This window comes from Oryzias latipes, chromosome 11 (genome assembly GCF_053564925.1).
Source record: "Oryzias latipes strain Hd-rR chromosome 11, Olatipes_Hd-rR_3.1".
NCBI lineage: Eukaryota > Metazoa > Chordata > Actinopteri > Beloniformes > Adrianichthyidae > Oryzias > Oryzias latipes.
The window spans coordinates 5888509-5912263 of record NC_136247.1 but is presented as its reverse complement, the minus strand read 5'-3'; the positions used below and the strand labels follow the sequence as shown (position 1 = coordinate 5912263).

Below are 23755 nucleotides of genomic sequence, written 5' to 3'. Positions count from 1 at the left end.
GACCACAGAGAGCTTTTATTGGATTACAAAGTAAAAGGATCCTCCACTGCTGTGGATCACCATCGAGTGCAGAGGAGGATTCCGGTGAAGGAAGCACATTTTTCCATCAAACTTTGCTGCTGCCATCTGACTTAATAAAATCTTTTGTTTTTATTGCAATAGCTCTTAGTAGAAAAAAGAAAAAACCAGCAGATCAAGCATATCTACACTCTGACTTCTAGCAAAAAGCTTCACCAAAAATTCTCTCTATGAAGGTGAAATTACGTGCAGCCACACTAAACACATTACACGGCGTCAAAAGCTATCAGACATCTGCTGGGCCAGAAGGTGTCTCCATAATGCATGTGCACGTTCAGAAACATCATGGGTGTTCGTTAGTCAATTTAGGCTCGCACTAAAGTGAGCAGTTTACGGGGAAAATCTGCTCAACGTCTTTTATAGGTCAGAGGAGGTGGCTGTGGACATGCAAAGAATATGCTTTTATGTCGTTGGGTATACTGCAGGTTTGGTCATGATATTAATAACTGGCCTTTTTCCTGCTGTTTACAAAAACATGCAGTCTGTTTTACTAAATGTATTTTACTGTCCCCAGCTAAAATACCTTTTTTTTTTATTTACGTTGAATGTCAAAACTTTGTATTTTTCATTTTATTTGTTATGTCATTCTTCTCATGTAGCAGGTCTCAAGGTTGTGTTTTAAGAGGCATCATTTCTTTTCCATTTAGTGATTTTTTCCTATTCTTTTGCACTGTTGATGGTGTTCACCTTTCAGCCAATCAGCTTTCACTGATTCACACAGGTGGTTTGGCAGACATTTTTATACCAGAGACCCTTCCTGACACAGCCCCGTGTTTTTATACGGGCTGGGGACACGCACAGGGAGACCCAGACCTGGGCCCCCTTGTTGATGTTGTGCATATTAAATAGTGGCTGTAATAAACATGTGTTTAACAATCATGATTGGTTGGATGTCGCTGCTCTTTTCCGGACGCTCAAGTGCTGACGATGCGTGCCCATGATTCATTCACTCCTCTTTCATACTTGGTAAATTACTGACAGAGGCGTGGCTGCCAGTTCGGCCCCTCTACCCTCACCGGGACATTCACACCTATTCACACACCACCACACTGGAGGCAGGGAGGGTGAAGTGCCTTGCCCAAGGACACAACGACAATTGACTGGGTGAGCGGGGAAACTGCTGACCCGTCAATCACTGTCCCACCTGCTCGACCACGTGATATCAGTGTCATTACTGTCTGCCATCAGAAGCAAAACCTTTTTGTTTTTGTTTTTTTGTTGCGTTTGGATATATGGGGTTTTGGAACAACCTCTGTGATAAAAAATGAAGAATTTTAAAAAATATGTATTTTTCAGACTTACCAGAAATCTTAAGACAAAAGAAATGTTCCTTTAGTGAAGGTTTATATAGTGGAGGTATATTGAAATATTAATGTGTTTTTAACAGAAATGTAGGGCAAAATGAATAAACAAATAGGATTTTTTGTGAGGCCGAGTTTTGGTTCATCAGTCGGTTTTAACATCAGGGTTGTCACATTGACACATTTAGTCATACTCCCCTGACACCCATTATGAGCGTTCAAACTCCAGAGGAGCAGCACTTTGTTTATTTATGACACCAATAACTGCCAATAGATTTTTGTTTTTGATGGCTTTAGGATGAACGCTGGACATAATGAGTCACTTCTACTGCCAGTCATTGGCTGGAGACTTCTTGAGCACCAAATGTGTTCATTGTAATAAACATCACAATGGCCCGGTAGCTGACAATGGTATTTAAATCAAAGCAGAACCGGATTTAATGTTGATAACAACCATCAGATTATAAGTAGTTGACTGCATTTTTAAGTGCAACCTACAAAACAGTTTGACTGCATGACTTAAGAGTCTACAAATAGAGCAGGTGAGCTGTCAATTGTTATGGAGAACAGAATAAGGAGAGGCTGTTGTTTGCCAATTAAGTGATCAGCTGCTATCAAAGTTTGTAAAGCTCTCAGAGAAAAATGCGGATCGACTAACCTTTAGTTTACAAATCACTGTGACTGCATAAAAGTCAACCATCAAGACAACTGATGCATCAACGACTGAATTTAAAGACCCATTCCGATGTAAATTCAGTTTTTGGTGTTTATAGCATGTTCTCATTTTTCCTCATGTCATATTTAAAGAAAATTGAGCTCAAAATTGTGTTTGAGTATTTCTTGCTTCAAATCGTGAATCAGGAGGAGACAAAAAAATGCTGTCTGAAAAAGAACTCCTTTGTGATGTAGGATATACGCAGGTCGGGCGTCAGGCGCCCTGCTCTGAGTTTTTCGCCAACGGGGAGGGGAATGGGCGAGAGGACCTGGTGGCAAACATCAACGCCCCGAAAAGAAAGTCGCTGCCCGGAACAGGAGGGACCCCCATATCCCTTGAAAAGAAAAACCTGTAACCTCAACAATTACAGTTTTTCCCCTTCTAAGCTTTAATAGTTCTTCTGCAATTTTGAACACTTTGGGGTTAGGGCAAGTTGTGTGTTACGGCCCCAGGCCTTCTGTGTGTGTTTTTGTGTTTGTGTGTATTTTTATTCTCTGCAAAGGCCTACACAAGGGGTGCTCTTTACCTCGATCGCGATCGACCGGTCGATCTTTAAGGACATGAGAGTCGATCGCAGGCCAGTAAAGAGAAATAACCAAAAAAAGTACTTCTAAAAAATCCGTCAGGGAATCAAAATCCTCACCGAGAAGTGCGGGACTTGATTGACATGCAGAACGGTCAATCGGACTTCCTCTGATACATACGTCACAGCACATGCGTGTTTAAATTCACTGATTCTGTCTGTCATCAGAAGGTCTTTCTGCCCCGCGGCACGTCAAGTCCATGGCAGGATAGATGGATGCTACTTCTGAAGATGCTGATCTGTGTTTAAAGTGGGAACACACCTGGTGCCCTGGCACTGATTTGAGGGCACACTAGCTGGGCCAGGCCGACCGGAGGTGGATTGTCTCTGGCTCCACCCCTGAACTCCTTGTCCAGGTGTGACTTTCAATGAGAAGTCTATTTCATCACAGGTATGTGCGCGTTTCAGGTTTCGGGTTTCAGTGTTCAAACACCAATACAGTACAGAATAGTGTTTACTCCTATTAGCTAGGGGTGTAGGAAAAAATAGTATCGGCAATATATCGCGATAGTTCATGTGGCGATACTTTTATCGATTCAAAATGCTGTCAGGATGATATTTATTTCATTATTTGTGAGCATCCTTCAGCGTCTGACTCTTGTTGTCCACTTAAACCTCAGATCGCTAGTTGGCAGTGGAACACACGGAGCCTCTTTGAGCAGCTCCACACCGTACCAAAACAAAAAAATTGTTTTAATGTAATGAGACATGCACTACTTAGTTTTTACTTAGGATGGGTAACGAACCGAAGCTCTGTGCCGTATTGCTGCCAGTATCCTATAAAAACGCGGAATGCGGTGCGTTTTAGTGGGCGGGCTCAGATAAGAACGAGTGAAGCACTGCAGCTTCACAGCGGCTAATGCACTTAGCATTGGCCAAAATGCTGACGGCAAAGCGGGACAAAGTTCTGCAGAACCTCACAGCAATAGATTCTAGTTTAGCCACCTGATGGATCAGAGTGATGTGTACAGCACTGATAAAGTGGCCAACGTTGTGGAAAAGACTGTTGAAATACCAGTTGACTTCTGCATGTGAGAAAGCGGGACTTCAGCTGCAGTCCAAACTGTCATGTAAATAAAGCATCTTAGCCGCATTAAAGCGCTCTCCTTCATTCCTGTCATGCTGTCTCACCATCACACTTTATTGTTTCTAGAAAGAATTTGTGTTTTGTTTTTTTCCCTTTATTTATGAAGCACCATTCGGGCTCCTGAACCGTTTAAAAGTACAGAAAAAGCTACATTTATTGAAAATAAACAGCACTTTATTTCCTCAATCATACTTTTAAAACCTTCTTGGTTAAGCCACATTTATTGTATTTTTTTTCTTACGCTGAAATTTATTTTGTTGTGGAAATCAAACAATGTTGACTGTTCCCTTTCTATATTTTAAGTTACCAAAATAGAAGCACTATGAATTTGCTTAGGTAAAAGCAACTTACATGTGAGATACAGTTGCGGTGCTTAATATTGTGATAGATTAAATAGACAGAATTTTACAATTTATTTACAATGAAAGAAATACTCATATTCAGGTCGAGTGTTTTTAGTCGTTCTTTAAAAAAAAAAAAAAAAAGTGTTCCAGGACAATATCGGGATACGTATCGTATTGTGGGACTCTTGTCTATACACAACCTTAATATTGGCACTACTTTTGTTATAGCATCCCTATCCCGTTGTCTTGTCCAAGGTCCAGTGCCGTGACACACCTGTAAAAGTGGGCCAGAGCCAAGGGGGTAGGACCAAAGCAGTCACAGCTACCAAAAAAGCTGTACGTTGGTGTTAGATGGACTCTGGTAAGGCCCAACTGGTGTGCTTTAAGAGGGCCCTGAGACCTTTCAACCCCAAATAACCAAGGGGTCAGGACTACGGAGTGGCTTTTGTCACCTGTTTGCATCAAAGCTCTTACAGAAAAAAAACAGTTTCCATGGGCTAAACCTAATCCATCTTGAAAGTATCTTCATTGGTTTAATCAGCTCCTTCTCCAGAAGAAGAACCTGATTTCTTTTCAATTCTCATATCTTTATAAATGAAAATAAAAACCTTTTTTAATCTATGTAGCATTCCAACAGCCTTTGCCTTACTTCTCAAACTACCAATTTGCAATATTGCTGGCATTTTCTAAGAAAGCAATAACACCGCTGTTCTTTGGAAAACATGGCTGGCTAATAAATCTCCTAACTTTTGGAATTTGGGGAACATTATGGTTAAAAAACAGTAACACTCAATAGCACAGGCTGGACAGTGTTTATTTAACATCACACAAATGCCAACCTTCTTTTTTTTAGTTGTGTGTAATTAAGACAATCAGATTATCGGAATTCCTGACTCAGCACACTCGGTCCAGTTAGGGACGTTAATGTGAAGGGGAAAAAAAACATTCAATCAGATAATAGCAAGCTGGGATTAAGAGAGTGGGATAAAAAACTAGAGGGAGAGATCCTGGAAGCTGTCTTTTCAGATGGTAATCTGGTGGTTTTTTCAACTCCGCTGGCATCCAAACCAGAAAAACTGTTTTCTTTGGCAAACACTGCGCTCCTCTCACACTCTTTCCCTCCAGTTCCTTGTTCTTTGCTCTGGTAAACCTCCTATCTTACAAAACCTCAAACATCTTTTCCTTTTACCATGGTTTCAACACTCAAATGCCTTCTTTTCCCACAAACGTCGACAAAAGCAGAAGATGGGGTCACAACGGTGGCCTGAAAAAAGTAGGAACTGGCCACAAAGACAAACTAGGCACTGAGCTGAAGGAGAAAAGAGCAGCTCATGAGACAAACAACATCATCAAAGTCAAATGATAATTTGACAGTCCCTCTGGGCCTCTTTGTTGTAATTGGCCTTGTTCCACATCAAAGTTTGCTGCAGCTCCACGCAGGGCCTAAACACTCTGAACTGGCCGCAAACTTACCGATCAACACATAAAAGTGAAAAAGTGTTTGGTTTTGCATCACGGTTAACTTTAAATCAAGACTTCTTTTTTATAAACATTTGTCTGTTTAGCATTGAAGAAGCGTCTCTATCAGAGTCTTTCAGATTTAAAACAAAGGCAGAAAAAAGGGTTAAAGAAAAGAAAAAAAAATTCAGCAGAGGTCACAAGGGATTCAGCTGCTACATGTGAGTCACTGAAGTTCTGCCAAAAAAAGGAAGTCTCATTGTTGGTCATCTGAATAGGAGGATTTGAACTCACATCTTTTACTTTGGAGTCTTGGAATATGAAGTAAAGTGCCCTCTTAAGTAAAGGTAATACTTCTTTCCTCAATGCCATTTAGTTCCCAGAATGCTTTTTTGTTATAGGCCAAACCATCTTTTCAACCATAATGAGCCCCACCAGCTCTTGTAGCATAGAGGGAAAAAAGTGGGGGAAGGAGCACTCCCTGCTTCTGGCTAAAATTTAATTTGGACTATTTTGATCTCAACTGGTCTGGATTATATAGTGATATATATCTTTATCATCTGGTATTTTAAAAAACCCTCTATTGTGATATAAAAAAACTACAACTGCATACTGCCCTCCTTTATCCACATCACTCAGCTCTCCCCTAAAATATCTAAGAATGTTTTCTCCAACTTTTTTTCCTTTATTTCCTGATTTTCTTCCATACCTTTCACCATTCCCCTTACCTTGCGGTTTGTCACCATTACACAAAGAGACATGCGTACGTTGTGGTCCCGGGCGACACGGTTTCTCCCCCAGCAAAGGAGCAAAGCGTAGAGAAAAGAAAAAACCGGAAGCAGGTGTGAAGAGGATGAGAGCCATGGATCTTAATCTTGAGATGATACTGGTGCTGTATAGCGAAAAAGTCACCAGAGAAATATGTAGACCCTTGAGGGTACGGGGGTCATATCTGCTCTAATAATACAGGGACAGTGACATTTTTATACTCGTGACTGTACAGGAGCTCTTGAACTGGCCAAAAAATTGATCTTCTGAATCTGAAGTCTAGCTCTAAATCAAATCTTAATTTTGACAATTATAAAAGTCTATGTAATAATAAACCAAATCTATACAGTTAGACAGCTTATATACAAATAAAAAGCATGTGAATACATTGTTCCCTTATTTATTGCAGGGATTGCGTTTGAAAAAAAGAGGCGCAAAGCAGATATCGTTATTTTTTGAACAATAATTATAGATGTTTTAGGGCCGTAAAACTCCTCACTACACACTATCCGCTTTTCTTATTTGAACATTTTCACATTTTCTTCTTTGGTTTAAACTCAAAGTTCAAACCTTCATAGAAAAATAGGTCTAGTATCAAATATTTCAAATATTTATGTAGAGTTAGCAAACTGAATGCATTCTGTACAGCCGACATGCTGACATAGGAGATTGACATACAATGATCTACAGCCAATCGGGATCCAGAACACAATCCACCATAAAAGTGTTTGAATAAAAGCAGACAAATTGCAAAAAGAAAAATCTGCAAAACAACGAAAGGTGAACCTTGACAGAGCGAGGGACCATCGTCTCCCAAAAGAAAGGCTAAAAAGAACGGCTCCAAGGAGTAACTTTGAAAATGATCAAATCCAGAAGACGATTGGTTCTTGTATTTCTTCTTCCTGTAAATGAGAATTTTGCAACAATTCTGCCAAATGTTGCTACAATTTTCACTTAGAAAACAAATTCATTGTTTCTTTTCTATATTGCAAATATATTCTTGTCCACCCCTTTGATGAAAAATTGATGAACTTTGTTTTTTAATTTGACATTTTATGTTTGATGAGGTTTTATAGCCTTAATAGGTTTTAAACATGCAGTTTAAAGGCCTGTTCAAACCGGGACGAATTTCGCCAGCGATTTTCGCCGACGTTTAACGCCTCGTGACTAAACAAAGGGCACCAATGAGAGTGTGCACACCGAGGAGAAAAAACGCCACGCGCCAAAGCGTCAAAAAAAAAAAAAACGCCTCGGGTTCGTTTTTTTTTTTTCGACGCGTCGCGTCGAAATCTATTCGACCAATGAGAATGGCGCTTTTGCACACGTGTCTGGAGCTTCTGAAGTTACAGTAAAACACAACTTGGGGGCGCTCAAACACAAAACTGCCTTGCTGAGCACACATACCAGCGAAGAAGATAGACGCCGAGTTGCATCTACACAGCCGCGAAGAAATAATGACGGACATTCTAAAATATCCCCGAACCAAGCACCAGTTGGAGCTACTGATGCTTGAAATATTCATGTTTTCTTTGTATGATGCTGACAAGCGCGTAAATACTTGCTCTCTTCTTCTGAGTGAAAAGCGACTTTAAGAAGCGTAAAGTTGCGCAGCGCCACCTTGTGTACAGGAGTATTTCTGTTTACATTAAGCGCCATCTAATGTCAGGGAATGAAATTGCATGTTTGCTCGGCTCATCGTCAGCGAAAATCGCCTGGGTGTGAACACAAAAAACGTGGCGAAAAACGCTGGCGAATAACGCCTGGCGAATATTCGTCCCGGTGTGTACGGGCCTTAAAACGAGCAACATTTAATGTAGAAGGGATTTTTTTTAATGGATGGATTTTTGGACCAGATCTTTTTTTCTGAGTTGGAATTCTATAATTTAACATTCTAAAGATAATCTTATGTATTGTGTTCCTCAATATTATATATATAAGGTTTGCAAACTCTTTGTATACTCTTTGTCTCCAATAGGGTGGAGAAAAAAGCTAACAGTGTGAAAGGTTGCAGAGGCGATCAATAACTCTCCACTTTATGAGTGCATCAAAATTAACATTATAGCACATAAAAAATGCTAGCATGAAATTACGGTGTCCAACATTTCTCAAATCCACAGTATTGATAGGATTAAAAACAAGGTTTCATAATGGGAGACCAGACAAAATCGACTCAATCAGCAAATGACCATCCCATTTTTTTAAAATAGCTGCGTTGTAGTGATGAAGCCGCACACTTTGCCATTGATTGGACTTCTTTAGCAGCAGGTCAAAGGAAAGAATGCTCAATAATGGCTCTGTACACTATAAAGTATTAATGTTTTCTCCTAGTTTGGACCTCAGGGGACGGCTATTAGTGTGTAATTGGCTAGCTGTAGAGTAATAATTATCCTATACAAACATTTACTTTTACTTATTTTCTTTAACTTTTTACTTTACTTTTAAAAGTAGAAACTAGAAGCTAAAAGTGAAGACCAGTTTAAGGGCAAACGTGATTATTTTTTGCTTATTATTTTAATTTAGCTATAATATAGCTAAGTCATTTGCCAAAGAGTTGTAAAGATTTTAATGGTTGTTGGTTGAAGGAACAGCTTATTCTGTTGTTTTGTTTTTAGTAAAAACAGGAGGAGACACATGATATGACATTATTGGAAAAATCTTTACATGAAATTATAAAGATTTCACATTATGAAGATGAGAGGATTTAAGGATCAACAGGTGTTTGAATAATTCCAAATCCATGAGTGAACTTGATTGTGGTGAAATAATCAAAGCTATTTTAATTACAATCAATGATGGTTACATTGTAATGTGCAATAATGATAACTGAAATGTTTAAATTGCAATCAATAAGTTATTTATTTTGTTTACTTGATCTGCAATGTGTAGCAATAATTACTGGTTTAATGTGATAATGTGTTCTAATGATAATCAATTATTATTACATAATGGTTATTGTTTACTGAAATCATGAAGGAATGTTTTCTGAAGATAATCAATCATTAATAGGCACTGGATTTTGTTACTTGAAGAGAATCCAGCGGATCAGAACTGGATCACAAAAACTGTAAAACTATCAAATGAATTAACTCAGTAGTGGTGGAATTGTGTAAGTTTACTGCTTCTCACTCCTTTTTAAGCAATAAATCAAGCTCTTCTTGACTTTAGTTAATGATCACTGTATTTAATTAAGCAAATGTGATTTTTTTGTTTTATTTTCTGTCTTTTTAATCTATGCATTCCAACATTCCTGTGATGAGTTTGTTAAATGTGTGTAGATTCTTTATTGCTTTGACTACAATGCTTGAAATAAATCAATAAATCAAATCAAATCAAAATACATTCCACACCTAAGCAGACCTGCCATTTTGGTTTAGAATTTTTTTCGCTTTAATGTCAGATAAACTGTATCAACGTTAACCATTTATGTCATCAACCGAGGCGAGTAGAGTCTGAGATGTAGCTTTTTAATAGGTTTGAGTTTGTTTGTTTTTATAAACAAAGCACAAGAATTAGAAAAGATCTTTAGCAACATTAACATTTTTTGCTTCTGTTGAGTCTAATCTAAATTGATCTTTTTCACAAAGTGAAATCTGGAGGGGAAACCGTTGCTGGTGACCACTGGGTGTGTTTGTTATGCACTAATTATGCTTTGCTACATGTGCATTTGAATGCAGACACTCTTGCAGCAGCCTTACAGAGCTGAGGTGGTCTGTATAGATTTTAGCACAGATTTGAATTACTTTGGTTACTTCATGCACTTGTGATGGCCCCTGTTGACGAGACTAAGATTCAAGACTGTATTGTTTAAAAGCTTTAATCAATTGCCCAGCTCTTATTTTTATGTTGATTCAAAAGTCACACATCTCAGCTCTTCTGACATAATTAAAAAAAGCAAAAACAAATCTCATTATGGGCTGGCTCTCGGAGACTTCGTTAGGGACAATCTTACTTTTTTTCTCTTTTTCGTCTAGAATAATTGGTTTTCAGGACCAGCTAGAAACAACTACTTTAAAAGGACACATCAATAATGACTTTTCAGATACTGTAGTTCACTAATTTAACACAAGTTTTCTTTACTATTTATTGACTGCCAATAGATTCACTATTGTGTATGTAGGACTGGTATAACCCAATGTATACGCCAGATATGTGGAGTTATATGTCAAATAATGTCCATAAATGGGTCCATAATAAAATTAATTAGCAAGTCCGGAATCAATTTTTGCTTTTTCAATTTCTGATTTATCAATGTATTAAAAAAATGACAGCTGTGAAAATGTTTAACATACTTACAAAGAACCTTTTCTGTCTTTAGAAGAATTCATGAGAATAATTTGTATGTGAACAAAACATCTTTCACTTGCCACCCACCTTTTTCCCAAACAGACGCACAAACATTTTGTGTTTAGACAACAAAAATGAAAAAAAGGTGTAAACATTATTTTACAACTGCAAAACACTTTTGATGGATAACGCCACACAAGTGCTTCTGTTTTCCTAAACTCTGATGTGTGTTAGCGATGAAATACGATGTGCACTTCAGCTAAACATGACCAAGCGTTTGTGGGAAGCATGTGCTGCATCACTACTACTTGTAAACTTAAAGCTCAAGCTGAAATTCATTTTGAAAAGCATTCAGTCTGGAAATAGGCATGATTTTACACACACACCCAGGCCCTACCTGGTATGTGGGACATCAATACTGGAGGAGACGACTTTGCGTTTCTGCTCCAGCAAAGACACAGATCGGGTCTCGGGGTCCCGGCTAACACGCTTGCCGTCCACCGGCCGCTGCTCCTCTGCTGCCTCTGGGTTCAGGCAGCCGCTCTCCTTCTGGCCTTCTACTGCTCCATTACTGGAGCTCAGCTGTGGAAGTGTGGAAAGAACAATGGGGAAATGATTGGACAATTGTTGACTTCAATAAGACATTTTGGATTCTCTCGAAGAAGAAAAAGATAAAAGAAAAAAAATTCTTTTTGGGAGGATTTTTAAAGAAACTTTAGTTTAAAAATCCTGCTAAAAGTTTCCAAAACTTTTGTTAAACTGCAAGTATATAAACAGTAAAAAATAATAATAAAAATAAAAATCTAACTACTAACAAAACAAGTAGTTATTAAATTATTATACCACATAGATGCACAAATACAATTAAATATCGGTTTAAAACTGTTAGACTCCATAACGTTTTAAATGACATACTATTAAACATGTGCTTGTACTATGCGTCACAAAACAATTATTTCCATTATAATTAGTTTTTGTTTCTGTGGCTTTTTGCCAATTAAAAGCAAAGTAACAGAAAAAGAAACAACAAAAAACAGCCATTTATATAAATTCTCCAGCTTTGCAATCATCCATAGGGTCCAATTAAAAAAGCCTGCAATCAATTAAAGTACTTTAAACAACACACATCCAGTTATGCTTTAGGCTGTAAATAATTTATCATTGCTCTCCTAAATTTAGTAGAAAAGCTCAAATGAAAACAAAAATATATTTTAAACACTATAAATCAACCGTATTTAAAAAATATAATAATATAAAAGCCAAAACAAGCTAGCTAGTTCATGAAAAGCACGTCAAATGTACTTAAATATAACTTTTTTTAGATGTTTAAAACACTAAAAACATTAGTTTTGATTAGCCTTTATATCGAAGAAACAAGAATGCACATTCCATTAAAACCTAAGCTGATGAGATATCACACTAAGGAAAAACATTTGTCCAACCACAAACCTCTGAGGACGCCCACCAGTCAGAAAAAGATCATCCATTCTCTTACACAACAGCAACAAATAGCAGCCATATGAACAGGAGACAATCCTAATCTGGCACTTCTGTGGATATCTATGAGTATCAGGCTGCTCAAAACACTCCAAACAAATAAACAGGCATAAAAAGAAAATATGTGGGCATGTGAGTGTGTGATTTGTATATTTATCTACAAGTACAACACAATACGTCTCAGATGCTGAGAGGTTTATATGAAATATTAAGAGGAGGATGCCAAGTCAGTAAAGACGTCAAGAGTTCTGTCAAAGCTAGAGCACGTGCCTGGAACCAGAACACATCCAGCGACTGCTCCTTCCCTCTGCATCACCAAATTTCTCTTTCACGCTTACGCAATATTCTGACTCATTTTTGGACATGAGAGTCAAGTACGGAGCAGATGTACCATTAGAAGTCAAAGGCAATAAAGATAAATGTCATTTTCTTGTTGTTTGAAATAAATACAATGAAATTAATTCATAGGACAATAAGAAAAAACGTATTTCATAAATTTAATAACAGAATTGAATCCACTGTGATATCAGAATCCGAATCACTTTATTTGCCAAGTACAGCGCATATACAGGGAATTTGACTTCGGTTACTTGTGCTCTCGTGCAAACTAGCAAGGTAAAAAGGATAAATAATAAAAAGATAAATAATAAAAGGAAGGTAGATGTAAGGAAGCTGTATGAATAAATAAACATAACTAAATAAAGGAATGGATTCAAATAAAAAAGGTCAAAAAAATGCAGCATCAGTAATTCCAGTTTGACAGTTTGTGGTTGTACAGTGTCCCTGAGTAGTCTGGAGTCAGGAGTTCATTAGAGTGACAGCTCGGGGGAAGAAGCTGTCTTTGTGGCGAGTGGTTTTGGTCCGCATTGTCCTAAAGCGCCGTCCTGATGGGAGGAGGCTGAAAAGGTAGTGTCCAGGATGAGAGGGGTCTTTTACGATCCTGCCAGCCCGCTTCCTGGCTCTGGATCGGTACAGGTCCTGAATGGGGGGAAGGCTGGAACCAATAATCCTCTCAGCAGATCTAATGATTCTCTGTAGTCTGTATATAGCAGCGTCTTTAGACATTAGAGCCGGTGTTGCACCAAAAACTGTGACCTGTCAGATGTGCCCAATCCTCTCACTATTACGGTATTTCAGTGACTTCAAATCCGACAAAAAAAACGAGTAGCGAGCACTGCAAATTGTGAAGAAAGTATTTTCCTTCTGAAACTGGAATCTTTTTTATCACCTGGAGCAGAGCCACTGAGCATGCTCAATCTGAGACCAATTCTCCAGCCTAAAAGTAAGACCTGCAACAGTCTAAACAACTAAAAGAAGTTCGGAGAATTTGCTTTTAGTTCTTATAGCTTATTCACAGGATGTTGACAAAAATGTAAAACTTAAAAGCATTCGAATTCATTTGTAAAATTAATTTTTTGTTTTGAAACGGTTTTATTTATGTTTTCTTTTGAAACTTGACCGTTTTTGCTTTAATCATGTTCCTTCAGTGCATTTGTCATGTTTAAAGTATGATAGGAAATGAATATCCTGATCATTACACATTTGTCTTATGAGCAGAGTGTTCAAACTTGACAAATATAGTTATCTGGATTATATAGTGATTGATATATATCGTTATCGCCTGATATGGAAAAAAAACAAACCTTATTGTGATATAAAAACTTTAAATCAGGGGTGTCAAACCCATTTTCACCGAGGGCCACATCAGCATAGTGGTTGTCCTCAAAGGGCCAGATAAAACTTATACATGTAACTAAATGTAAAGAAAAATTAATGTAACCACTCCTTAATGTTACATAACTCATTTGTTTATTATAACTTTTTAAAGTGACAATTACAGTTGCATAGAAAACATATGTTTGCTTGTTATTCTAGCATAAATCCTTTTACATTTGATTCTGTCATGTTAGGTTATATGGACAGTGATTAAGTCCTAATGTATAGTTACCCAATCTGATATTTCAAGTCCGATTCCCCCTAGATATGAATAAATACACACCAATTTTTATTTTATTCTTTATTTATTATTTTATTCCTGGGTCACATTTGGCCTGCGGGCCTTGAGTTTGACACATGTGCTCTTTATCGTCAATGGTGAACTATTATTTTTAGTCTGCCTCTAGTGGCCATGTAAACAATTGCAGTCTTCCAGCAAAAACACAACCTGCTCAGTTTTGTCAGTTTGGTTTTTCCAAAATTGTAATCCAGCTCTTTGTTTTGTCAAATTTGCAAATGAAACATAAAATGTGCAATGGACTCTAGTTTGTGAGATTGAATGATTGAAGATACAAGACATATCGACAGATTTAAAAAATATAATTTATTTGACTAGTGGGAACCTCAGTAGCCTGTGAAAGAAGCTTACATAGGCACACTAGCCTGGCATCTTCCCTCATGCCGGTCACCTGCCTCGTTGCACACAGCTGTAGGTGTCATCCCAGCATTTCAACCAGCATTTGTCACATCCTGGTTGCTGTTGGTCAGTGGTGTGAACAGCACAGCCCAGCTGGGGTTGAGGTCAGCGCTGCTGGCAGGTCCGTTCATCTAATCCTCTCCCTCTCTGGAGTTTGACTCTCACAAACGGCACTCAGTGGGAGTGTGATGGCAGCATACGCCGTCACATCTATTTTAAAAATCCTTTTTTTCTGTGTCACGTTCTGTTGGAGTTTTCTGATTAGGTTTGAATTTAGACGGGTGTTGCATTTCCCTTCATAAAATGCACACAACATGTCGTCTCTCGTTATCTGGCATTTGATCCAACATTTGCATAAAGCCTTTACTCCTGCCTGAAAGGAAAACAAAGGTAAATACTTTTACACGGTTTATTTAAGTTCATTGTCTGTGTGATGCACTAGGTTTTAAGTTACCGCTGTTGGAGGGGGGAGAGGGGGCTACAGGTCTGACTGGTCCTGCTCCTGGAGCATCATGGGTATAAAGATGCACTCCCGGAAGCAGTGCCTTCTATACTCAAGCCAGGCAATTGCATAGCAGTTTTACCAGGGGAGGGAAAAAAGACTTTGCATTTGTATTTAAGGGCATATATCATGCAAAATACATTTTTTTGAGTTTTTAAGAAAAGAAACCCCAAAGCGGTATTTTGATACCTTCACACTTTTCGGAGCATTCCTCTAAAAAGCTACAGTCTGAGCACCAGCCCCCCCCAAAACCACCAAACGAGCGGGTTCTCAGGAGCTGACCTAGACCAGTAAGAACAGCCGCTTCCACGGCGTTTCCCAGCACCAACCCCCAGGTTATAACACAAACACCCACTTTCTCCGCGGAGCTAGCGGTGTTTGGCTAAAACGCATTTATTTTATATGCACATCCATCTTTGCAAAAGTTTGGATGTTGTTTTGCTTTTGTGGGCGAGATGCAGACTCGCTGCCAGGGCCGACTCGAGGTGAGGAAATGGGCGCCACCCACACGGAGAGAAGAGGTCGAGCCGTCTTACTTCCGGGTAGGAAAATGAGCTGCGAAAATAACTCATATTTGATTTAAAAAAACGTTCTTGTGTTAGCCAAAGGTAATATATTATCATGTACATGGATATTGTTTACTATAAAAGTCTTAAGAACAGCATGGTGTAGGCCCTTAAATTAAACGTGTGCACTTCTTTGTACTAAAATCTTGTATTCATAGTTTGTCTAAAATATTTCAAAGAGAAAATCAGAAATCCTATAAGCTATTGTTGCCATTACTTCACCATGTGGTGCCTTCACATTTATTAGCATTATCATCTCAATCCATAGTTTATTCTCACACTGTGGAGATACCGGATTACAACCGGTTGCAGGATCTCATCCTGATCTCTGCCTGCACTGAGATGAATCCGTTCTGGATCGTCTGGGTGGAGATCCGTCAGCCACATTTTCCTGCAAGATTTGAGACTGAAGAAGACAGCCGTTGGTGCCAAAGTCCGAAAAGAATGAGGATCCAGACTTTTGGGACCCAAAAGGAGCAAGTCCCCTAATCCCCTAGGCCTTGCTCCTAAGAATGCAGCCACTTGGGAAACCCCAGGTTGAAGTTGCTGTCGCTAGAGACCTTTCCAAAAAAGGGAAACGAGGAATTTCAAATTCCAAAAGATCAAAACAGGAAATAATGTACTAACTTAACTAGTTAGTTTTTATTATTTGGATAAAACAAATTTTCCAACAACGTGCAACATCAAAAAATACGGACAATTATGGAATGAAAACTAGTAAAATTTACATGACTTATGTTAAAAACCTCCAATCATCTTTTGATCTATTGTAAAAGCATTTCCAGTGTTTTATGAATTAGAATTATGCCGTTTTTAGCCAAAATCTGTGTCACATAAGTATTGGTTCTCCATGATCTCTCCACTCCTGACACACCTGAGTGTAAGCGGGCCAGGGTGGGGTGTTGGGGAACAGAGCGGCCCACCCAGCATATTTTATTCTACATCACAAATATTCTCTTTTTCGAACAACATTTTTCTGTCAGCTCCTGAGTAAAGCTTAATAATCTTCACACAGAAAAGTGCCAAAAGAACATGTTAAAACACCCGCATTTTCATCAGAGTGGGTTATTAAATATTAAAGTCGCAACTAAACATCAACACCATCATTAGGATTATGGTCTAAGAGTGAGTGCAGTATTGAAGTTTATTCAAGTTCTCCATTCATTCCTGCTCTTGTGTCAGAGAGTAAAGAAAACTGTGAATGATCTACGAGTCAACAAAAAACAGCCCCTTCCTCAAAAGATCAGTACATCTCCATTTTCCACTATAGGGATGAAGCATCCGGCATTCGGTGTGCTTCATGCAGACCCCCAAAGCTATAGCTCGCCGTGGGATCTCAGCTTCAGAACAAAGAGTCTCTCAGCTGCGTTGCTTCATTCACTCCAGCACTGCACTCCACAACAGCAAACTCCCTCAAAACTAAATAACACAATCACAAAACATCGAGAAAATCAATGCTGGTCTCAAAAAACAAACTTGTACAGACCAACAAGTCGCTCCCCAACACACACACAGACACAGGCTGTGGCTGGGCACGGTGCCGAGCTTTGAGATACTTTGGGGAAAGCCACCCGTTGCCAACCTGGGGGTGTCCACATTGTTGGTCGTACAGCTGCTGCGCAGTACAAATGGGGCCTCATCTTTTCTCATCCCACAATCAATTAAAAACGGAAAGCTGTTGGAGCTCACAAGCACACACCAGAGGAAAAAATCCCATACTTCCTTCACTACACACACAAAAGCTGCACAGATGCACCAACACACGCAGCGGACTCCTCCTCCTCCTCGTTTTTATGGCTTGTTTTTGACTCCAGTGGGGAATTGAGACGTGCCGAAAGAGACTTGACCATTGTGTGAGGACCACACTTCCAGCCTCAGCTGCGCCAGCTTTCCATCATGTGACTATCGGGGGTTTTCTTTACAAAAAGGTTTTTGTGGAGGTTTGAAATCTATTTTACTCGTTTTAAAAGCTTTCAGAAAAGACACCCGAGCTTCGCTGCTGGAGGAAACATAGTTTGCCTGGAATGCGTGAAAACAGAAGTGGACCACTAGTTTTTCGAGATTTAGCGGAGTTCCATTGATCATTGCCATAAAAACTGACACACAAGAGGGTTAAATAAAACTCAAGTCAAATAAACCAATGAAAGCTGCAAGATTTAGAGTAAATTAGATCAAAAAGAGGCTTATTTTCCTGTTTTTACATAGATTATAACCAGCCATTTAAGCTGGAGTCAAAGTACACAATATACCTAATAAGCTTTGAACAGAATAAGGAATTTGGGTATTGTCAAAGATGACTGCCTTTCTTATTGGTGCAATGTATTAATGGGATACACATGTGCATTTAAAAGATGTGGGTGCAAAACTAACTAATTGAAAATATGATCAACCTAAATGCAAATGAAAAAGAAAAAACGCTGCAGTCACTGCTTATTTGTTTGTTTGCATTGCCCACCCATGAGGCCACATAAACAGTGCGCAGGCCCCATCAAGCCCTTTGTCCTACATATCAGATGACGACAAATATCACGACAGCTTCTTTATTATTTCACCAAATCCGCAGCTGCATGATCGACAAAAATAAAAACGTGTTTTCACGGATGCACGTTCAGTGCGAGCCGGTTCGATCTGCCGTCAACACGGAGGCTGCAGCAACGCTGAATCCGCTCCGAGCAGGAAGCGGTTAAACGCTGCAAAACAGTGCAAAAAAACAACAGCACACACACACAATTAAAAAAAAAAAAAAACAGTGGCCATGGCCGCTGCGCGCGCGCACACACACACCTTCAGGCTGGACTTGAGCGGTCCTTTCGCCGCCACCGCTATCTCCTCCTCGGTGAACTCCTTCAGGCTCCCGTCCTGCATGAGGACCGTGTAGACGTTGCGCCGGACCTCCACGTCCCTGTTCTCCTGCTTGACAGCTTGGACCACTCCTGTCACCGGGGCACCGTCCCCGGTCGGACTCGGGGCGTAAACGCGGCTGCCGAGGATCGACCGCTTCACCAAGCGCCTCGTGTGCATGCCCGCGACTCGACTGTCACTGCACCCGCAGCCGCCAAAATCCGGTGAAACGGTGTCGCCAAACGCAGATTCACACCCGGTCAACGACGTCGAGGAGAACACACAAACCCGCAGCAGATTCACTACACGCTCCACCGATAAACGGCCACATACTCGGGGGGGAGAAAACTCCGAAAGACGGCCCAGCAGCACCGAACCGGCCACCGTGGACGACTTTGACTCAGTTCCCGCCTGCGACTCATTCGACGCGGACAGACTCCACTTCCAGCCGGCGACCAGTTTTCCTCCGTTCGACCTGTTTGTTTTCCCCACTGCCCCCTGCTGGCTGAGCGGTCGGCGGGAAAACGCGGAGCCTCTGTGTCACCAGGAACCGAAATGACATTTCACCGCGATTTAACCAAAAGACGCCATTTTAGTGGAGTTGTCGGACTTAAAAGAAAAGCATTAGAGCAAATACGTTGAATTTTTTTCACTTACTTTGGATGAACGCGTTATTTCTTCGTGTTTGGCATCGAAAATGATGCAAAAACAAGCCCGTTAGCCGACTCCGGCTCCATCGACTGCTAGCATCCAGTCCGCTGGCGGCGGCGGGGGAGCGGAGCCTCTACCGGCGGAATGCTGCCTGTAAACATGTGCGGTCCGGCGGCCGAGGCGGCCTCTGATTGGTCGACGCAGTACACGCCTCCACAGACCCCCACCGCCCCCACCCCTCTCCTCCGACAGAGGGTAAAGCAACTCCCGAGGATGCTCCATTCAAAACAATGACGCAAGGATGGAACCAAAACAAGACGGGCGGGGGTGCGGAGGCGGGAAAAATAGGGAAAACCGGGAATGTTGGCTAAGGAAGCCCACGTGTTATTCCACAATACACATTTTGAAAAGCCACAGGCTTTCTAAACTATCTTTTTCTTGTTACAATAAAACTATTAGGTGCTTTTATAAATTCACAACTAACTTTTAGTTATAACCAATTATCTTCTACTAGGACTTGTTCTGTTTTTGTTTGTTTTTTAGCCTTAGGGTAATATAATAAAACTATAAAAATAAAACAATCCTGCTAAATGGGTTTAGTTGTTTAGCTCCATCATCCGTAATCTGGATAAAAATATGTCTTTCATTAAAAAATATCACTTGATGTGTACTTTCCTCAGTATAGTAAAAGAGACATCATTTTATTCCAAGGCCTGATTTATTAATGGGCGACTCGGGGCAATGTCTGACTGCCCTCCAAACGCGATGGCCCAGAAAAGTCCACAATTAAATACAGAAATACAGATGACAAAAAACAAACAGACATAAAACGAAATGAAAGATAAATGCCTCAACAGGGTATGAACAAGTGTCCTGCTTGTGCTGGTCAGAGGCCGAGCCTGGTAAATGCAGAGAGTAGTGTCAGGAAAAACATGCAGCATAAAACTTATAAGACATATCAAAGGCAAACATAGGTATTTGGATGGATGAGCTCATATGACGATAACTTGTTTTTCTAAGCACTATCTAAATACAGGCTTGTCTTGTTCTGCATTACAAGCCAAATATTCAATGACTCTTTGACCATTTAAATGTTGGATCAACCTCTTGATTGTTATTTAGTTATTTAAAAAAAATCTATTATTTTTGATTATTCCACATGTACTCACGACTTAATTGTAAGGTATGCCATTTTTTAGACAAGAAACTTTAAAGACCCAATCCAATAAAAATCCTGTTTTTCACATGTTCTTGTATCTGATAATGGAGGATTTTTATTTAACAAAAACTTAGCTCAAAATTACAGTTCTGCAATTTCATTTCTTTAAATCGTTGCGAATCAGGAAGCAGACGAAAAAAATACTCCAATATTGCTCGCCCTTTTGTTGCACCAGTAATGTTAAGTTAAGAGGAGAGCCCTAACTTAGCAGGAGAAGGTGTAAACAAAGAGCTCTCAGAAATGAAAAGGAGAAGGGGACTGGGAGCGGTCCTGGAGAGTAACACAGGTTTTTTGATTTTGGCTTAAAATGTTATAATCTTATTTAAAACACCCCTGGGAACACTTTTAAAATACTAAAGATCAATAAATGACAAGAGTGGGTAATTAATGTGTGGTTTTCCCCACAAATTACCAATTGTTGAATAAAACTTTTTCTGCATCACTTTTTTGATTAAAAAAAAACTTGATAACAAAAGCAAGAAGGAAAAATTATGTCAAAGTTGCTCAAATAGTTTTCATTTTTGTGAAAACTAAGAGCACTGTACAATAGAAAGCAAACACAAAGGCAACATGAGACACTTTCTTTTATTTAGATTTGAGTCAAACGAATCACGTCATAAAATATTTACATGCACAGGATGGAAACTGGACACAGTGGAGTGACAGATGTGCTCATAACCGCCAAAACAGGCTTTGCCCTTTGATCAAAGGCCGGTGTCAGCATGGTATTGTCTGGTCGTTGGTGGGACAAACAGTCTCATTAGGGGAGAAGTAGAGCTAAGGGAGAAGCAGCTCAGGGGGGCTTCTGAACCCTTCAATCAGAGCCTCCCCCCACCCCCTCCTTAAGAGGAGTGCATGGGTTTAAATGATCAACACACACAGCTAGAGAGCTTAAGTGGTTTTAGGTAAGTGTCTCTTAACAAAGGTCGGTGTGTGGTGATTAGATTTGGCACTAAAGCATCTCCTTTCCCATTTCCTTGGAGGTCCTTTATGATATTTTTCTGATCAAGCATATATCTGATGTCCAAATAGCTGTGTCAGTTTATGAGAACAATAAGATGCATTTTTAAGGGATTCTTCTCTTCATTCAGGAGTGGATTGGTTTTTAAATTTTCCACCAACATAGGGAAATGCTTGTTTGTTTTTAAAGCATTTTTGAATCCAGTGGTGGTCAGGCTGGGCTTAGCCAGCATCCAAGATCCAGCACGTCAAATGAAAAACTAAGATACAGAAAAAAATAAAATAAAAAATGCAGCATTTTAAGGTGGCTGGAAATATGTCATTATGGCAGCAAAGCATTTACAGCAAGGTTCACAGGCTGTTAACTTCATACTAAACACAGATAAACATTATTTAAGCATCAGTATAACTTTTAGTACCACACTTTTTTTTTCTTTTAGAATTGTTGTACCATAAGAGTTGTACCATGTCCAATACTGGATTTGGTAGCTAGAAGAGTCACAATGGATGAAAAAAAAAATGTAAAAAAGATTTCCTACAGACGGATTTGACATACATCAGTGCACTTCATACATTTATATTTAAATGACACCATTTTGGACACAGAACAATATAAGGTTAACATCAAATATCCAGCGAGAAACAATTGGTTAAAATAGTGCTTTTCACTATATACAAGCCCAAACTGGCACTTCATCAGTACAAGCTACAAAAAGATGGGTATAGTTTTAATATGTTCAAATTGAGCAGGAATGTAACTGGATTGTGGATTTCATTAAGCATCCAGTACCATAAATTTGTGCTTTAAAGCCAGTGAAGAGTTTTTGTACCAAGAATGAGACTAGAACAGTAACCAAATAAGTAACTTTACTAAAGTACTGCAGCTTGTGTGCAAACCATAAAAAAATCTCAGCTTTTCCTTTTGTCTTCTTAAATAGTTACACGTACCCAACAGTCAGTAACCTCACAACTCCCTTTCAGTTTGCATCCTATTTTCAAACATTTGAAACTCCTATAAAACTTATCCTAACTTCTCTCACATACATATTTTGTTTATACAATTACATAGCACTAAAACAATTTTCAATAAATATGAATCACAAGGGTCAAAATGAATTTCTAAAGTACTAAAAATGATTCAAATCTTTTTTTGAAACCTTGTTAAAAATTCTGTGCATATTTTGTTTGCTTTTATCTCTGCAGGCGTTTATCCTTTCACGGTCAGACATGGATGTGACAGTAGGGAAGAAATTTCTGCCTGTGTTCAGCTGTGGATCAGGTTTGATCTTTTTTTTTTGGTTGTTTCGTTTTTGAAATCCCAGGAAAATGCTAGGGAAGTTCCAGGAACTTGAAGAAAAGTAAAAGGGAACCTTGTGAAATCTTTATAAAACATAATGGATGGCAATGAGGAGGCTAAGCTGCAGAGAGAATAGATTATTTAACCTTCACATACAAAATAAGTGCTTGAATCTATGGCACTGAAATCTTGGTCTCTTTTGTTTAGTCAAGTTTAAAGTGTTGTGATTTGATTTCTTTTCAGTCCATAATGACGTTAAGGCCAACTAGTACCGCAGGTTTTTACCCAGAGCGATAAATGAAAGAGGTTAGGATGTGATTAACTGTACCCAAGCTGCAGCGAGGACTTCACTCCTCGATATTCGAAGCTGCAAAAAGCAGATTTTGTGTGTTTTTGTGTCCTGAGGCAACGGCTCGTTTCACAGCAGACTCAAAGGCGGGACATCTCCGGAAAGAGTCCCAGCTCTGCCACACTCTCGTAGTCAGGTTCTTGCCTGGCGGCATCTCTTTCTGCCTCCGCGCTGGCCTTGTGGTCGTCATCCGAGCTAGCAGACTTTGGCATGCGGATGGTTTCGTAGCCGGGATCCGTGCTCTCCAGAGCAGGGTCATGCTGCGGCTGGGTTTCGTCAGGCGGCGTGTCGAAGTCCTGGACAGTGGCGTAGAGGTCACTGGAGGAGGAGGCCGTGACCATGCCCTTGATCTCCGCAATGCTGCTGTAGTCGTGCTCCTTGTCTTCCTCACTAACAGTACTGTCACAGTTCGTTTTGTAGACCGTAGAGAACAGAGTTGACTGCAAGGCGCAGAGAATACACAACAAAATTATGAAAACAACAATAAAAACCACCAGATTTTAAAATATAGATGTTTTCATTGTTGCACAACACACTGCAACTGTTTTTTCCAGTTTAGCCTTTTTAAAGTCTGCAGACAGAAACAATGCTGTTGTCTCATGACTGGAAACAGAGGTGGGGGAAATAGGAGAGTTAAGCACACAATTACCTCATTGTCTGACAGAATGTGGTTGTTGCAGCCTGGAGACAGGGGGGAGTGTAACTGTGGAGAGATCACAAAAAGATTCAAATCAAAAAAATGTCTTCAGTTAAAAAAAACAAAAACAGAAATGTTCTAAGAAAAAGGCTGTTGAAATGGCAGACAGATTTACATTTTTTAAGATTTAGGTGGCTATTTTTCT

At 39.6% G+C, this 23755-nt stretch overlaps 2 protein-coding genes across 4 annotated transcripts in view; both read right to left on the bottom strand.

Annotated features, from left to right (window-relative positions):
• Positions 1-19222, bottom strand: part of znf704 (zinc finger protein 704) — a 45082-nt gene extending 25860 nt beyond the window's left edge. The window contains exons 1-2 of the mRNA XM_004074379.5: positions 18381-19222; positions 11016-11200 (exon numbers count right to left, since the gene is read on the bottom strand). Of these exons, the coding sequence (XP_004074427.1) occupies positions 11016-11200; positions 18381-18617 (422 nt within the window). The 5' untranslated portion in view covers positions 18618-19222. The remainder of the gene's footprint in view (positions 1-11015; positions 11201-18380) is intronic.
• Positions 19223-20878: 1656 nt separating this feature from the next.
• pag1 (phosphoprotein membrane anchor with glycosphingolipid microdomains 1) overlaps positions 20879-23755 on the bottom strand; it is a 51647-nt gene continuing 48770 nt past the window's right edge. For all 3 annotated transcript variants that reach the window (XM_023960178.2, XM_078954584.1, XM_078954583.1), the window contains 2 exons: positions 23563-23616; positions 20879-23353 (listed from right to left, as the gene is read on the bottom strand). In XM_023960178.2, coding sequence (XP_023815946.1) covers positions 22994-23353; positions 23563-23616 — 414 coding nt within the window. In that variant the 3' untranslated portion in view covers positions 20879-22993. The remainder of the gene's footprint in view (positions 23354-23562; positions 23617-23755) is intronic.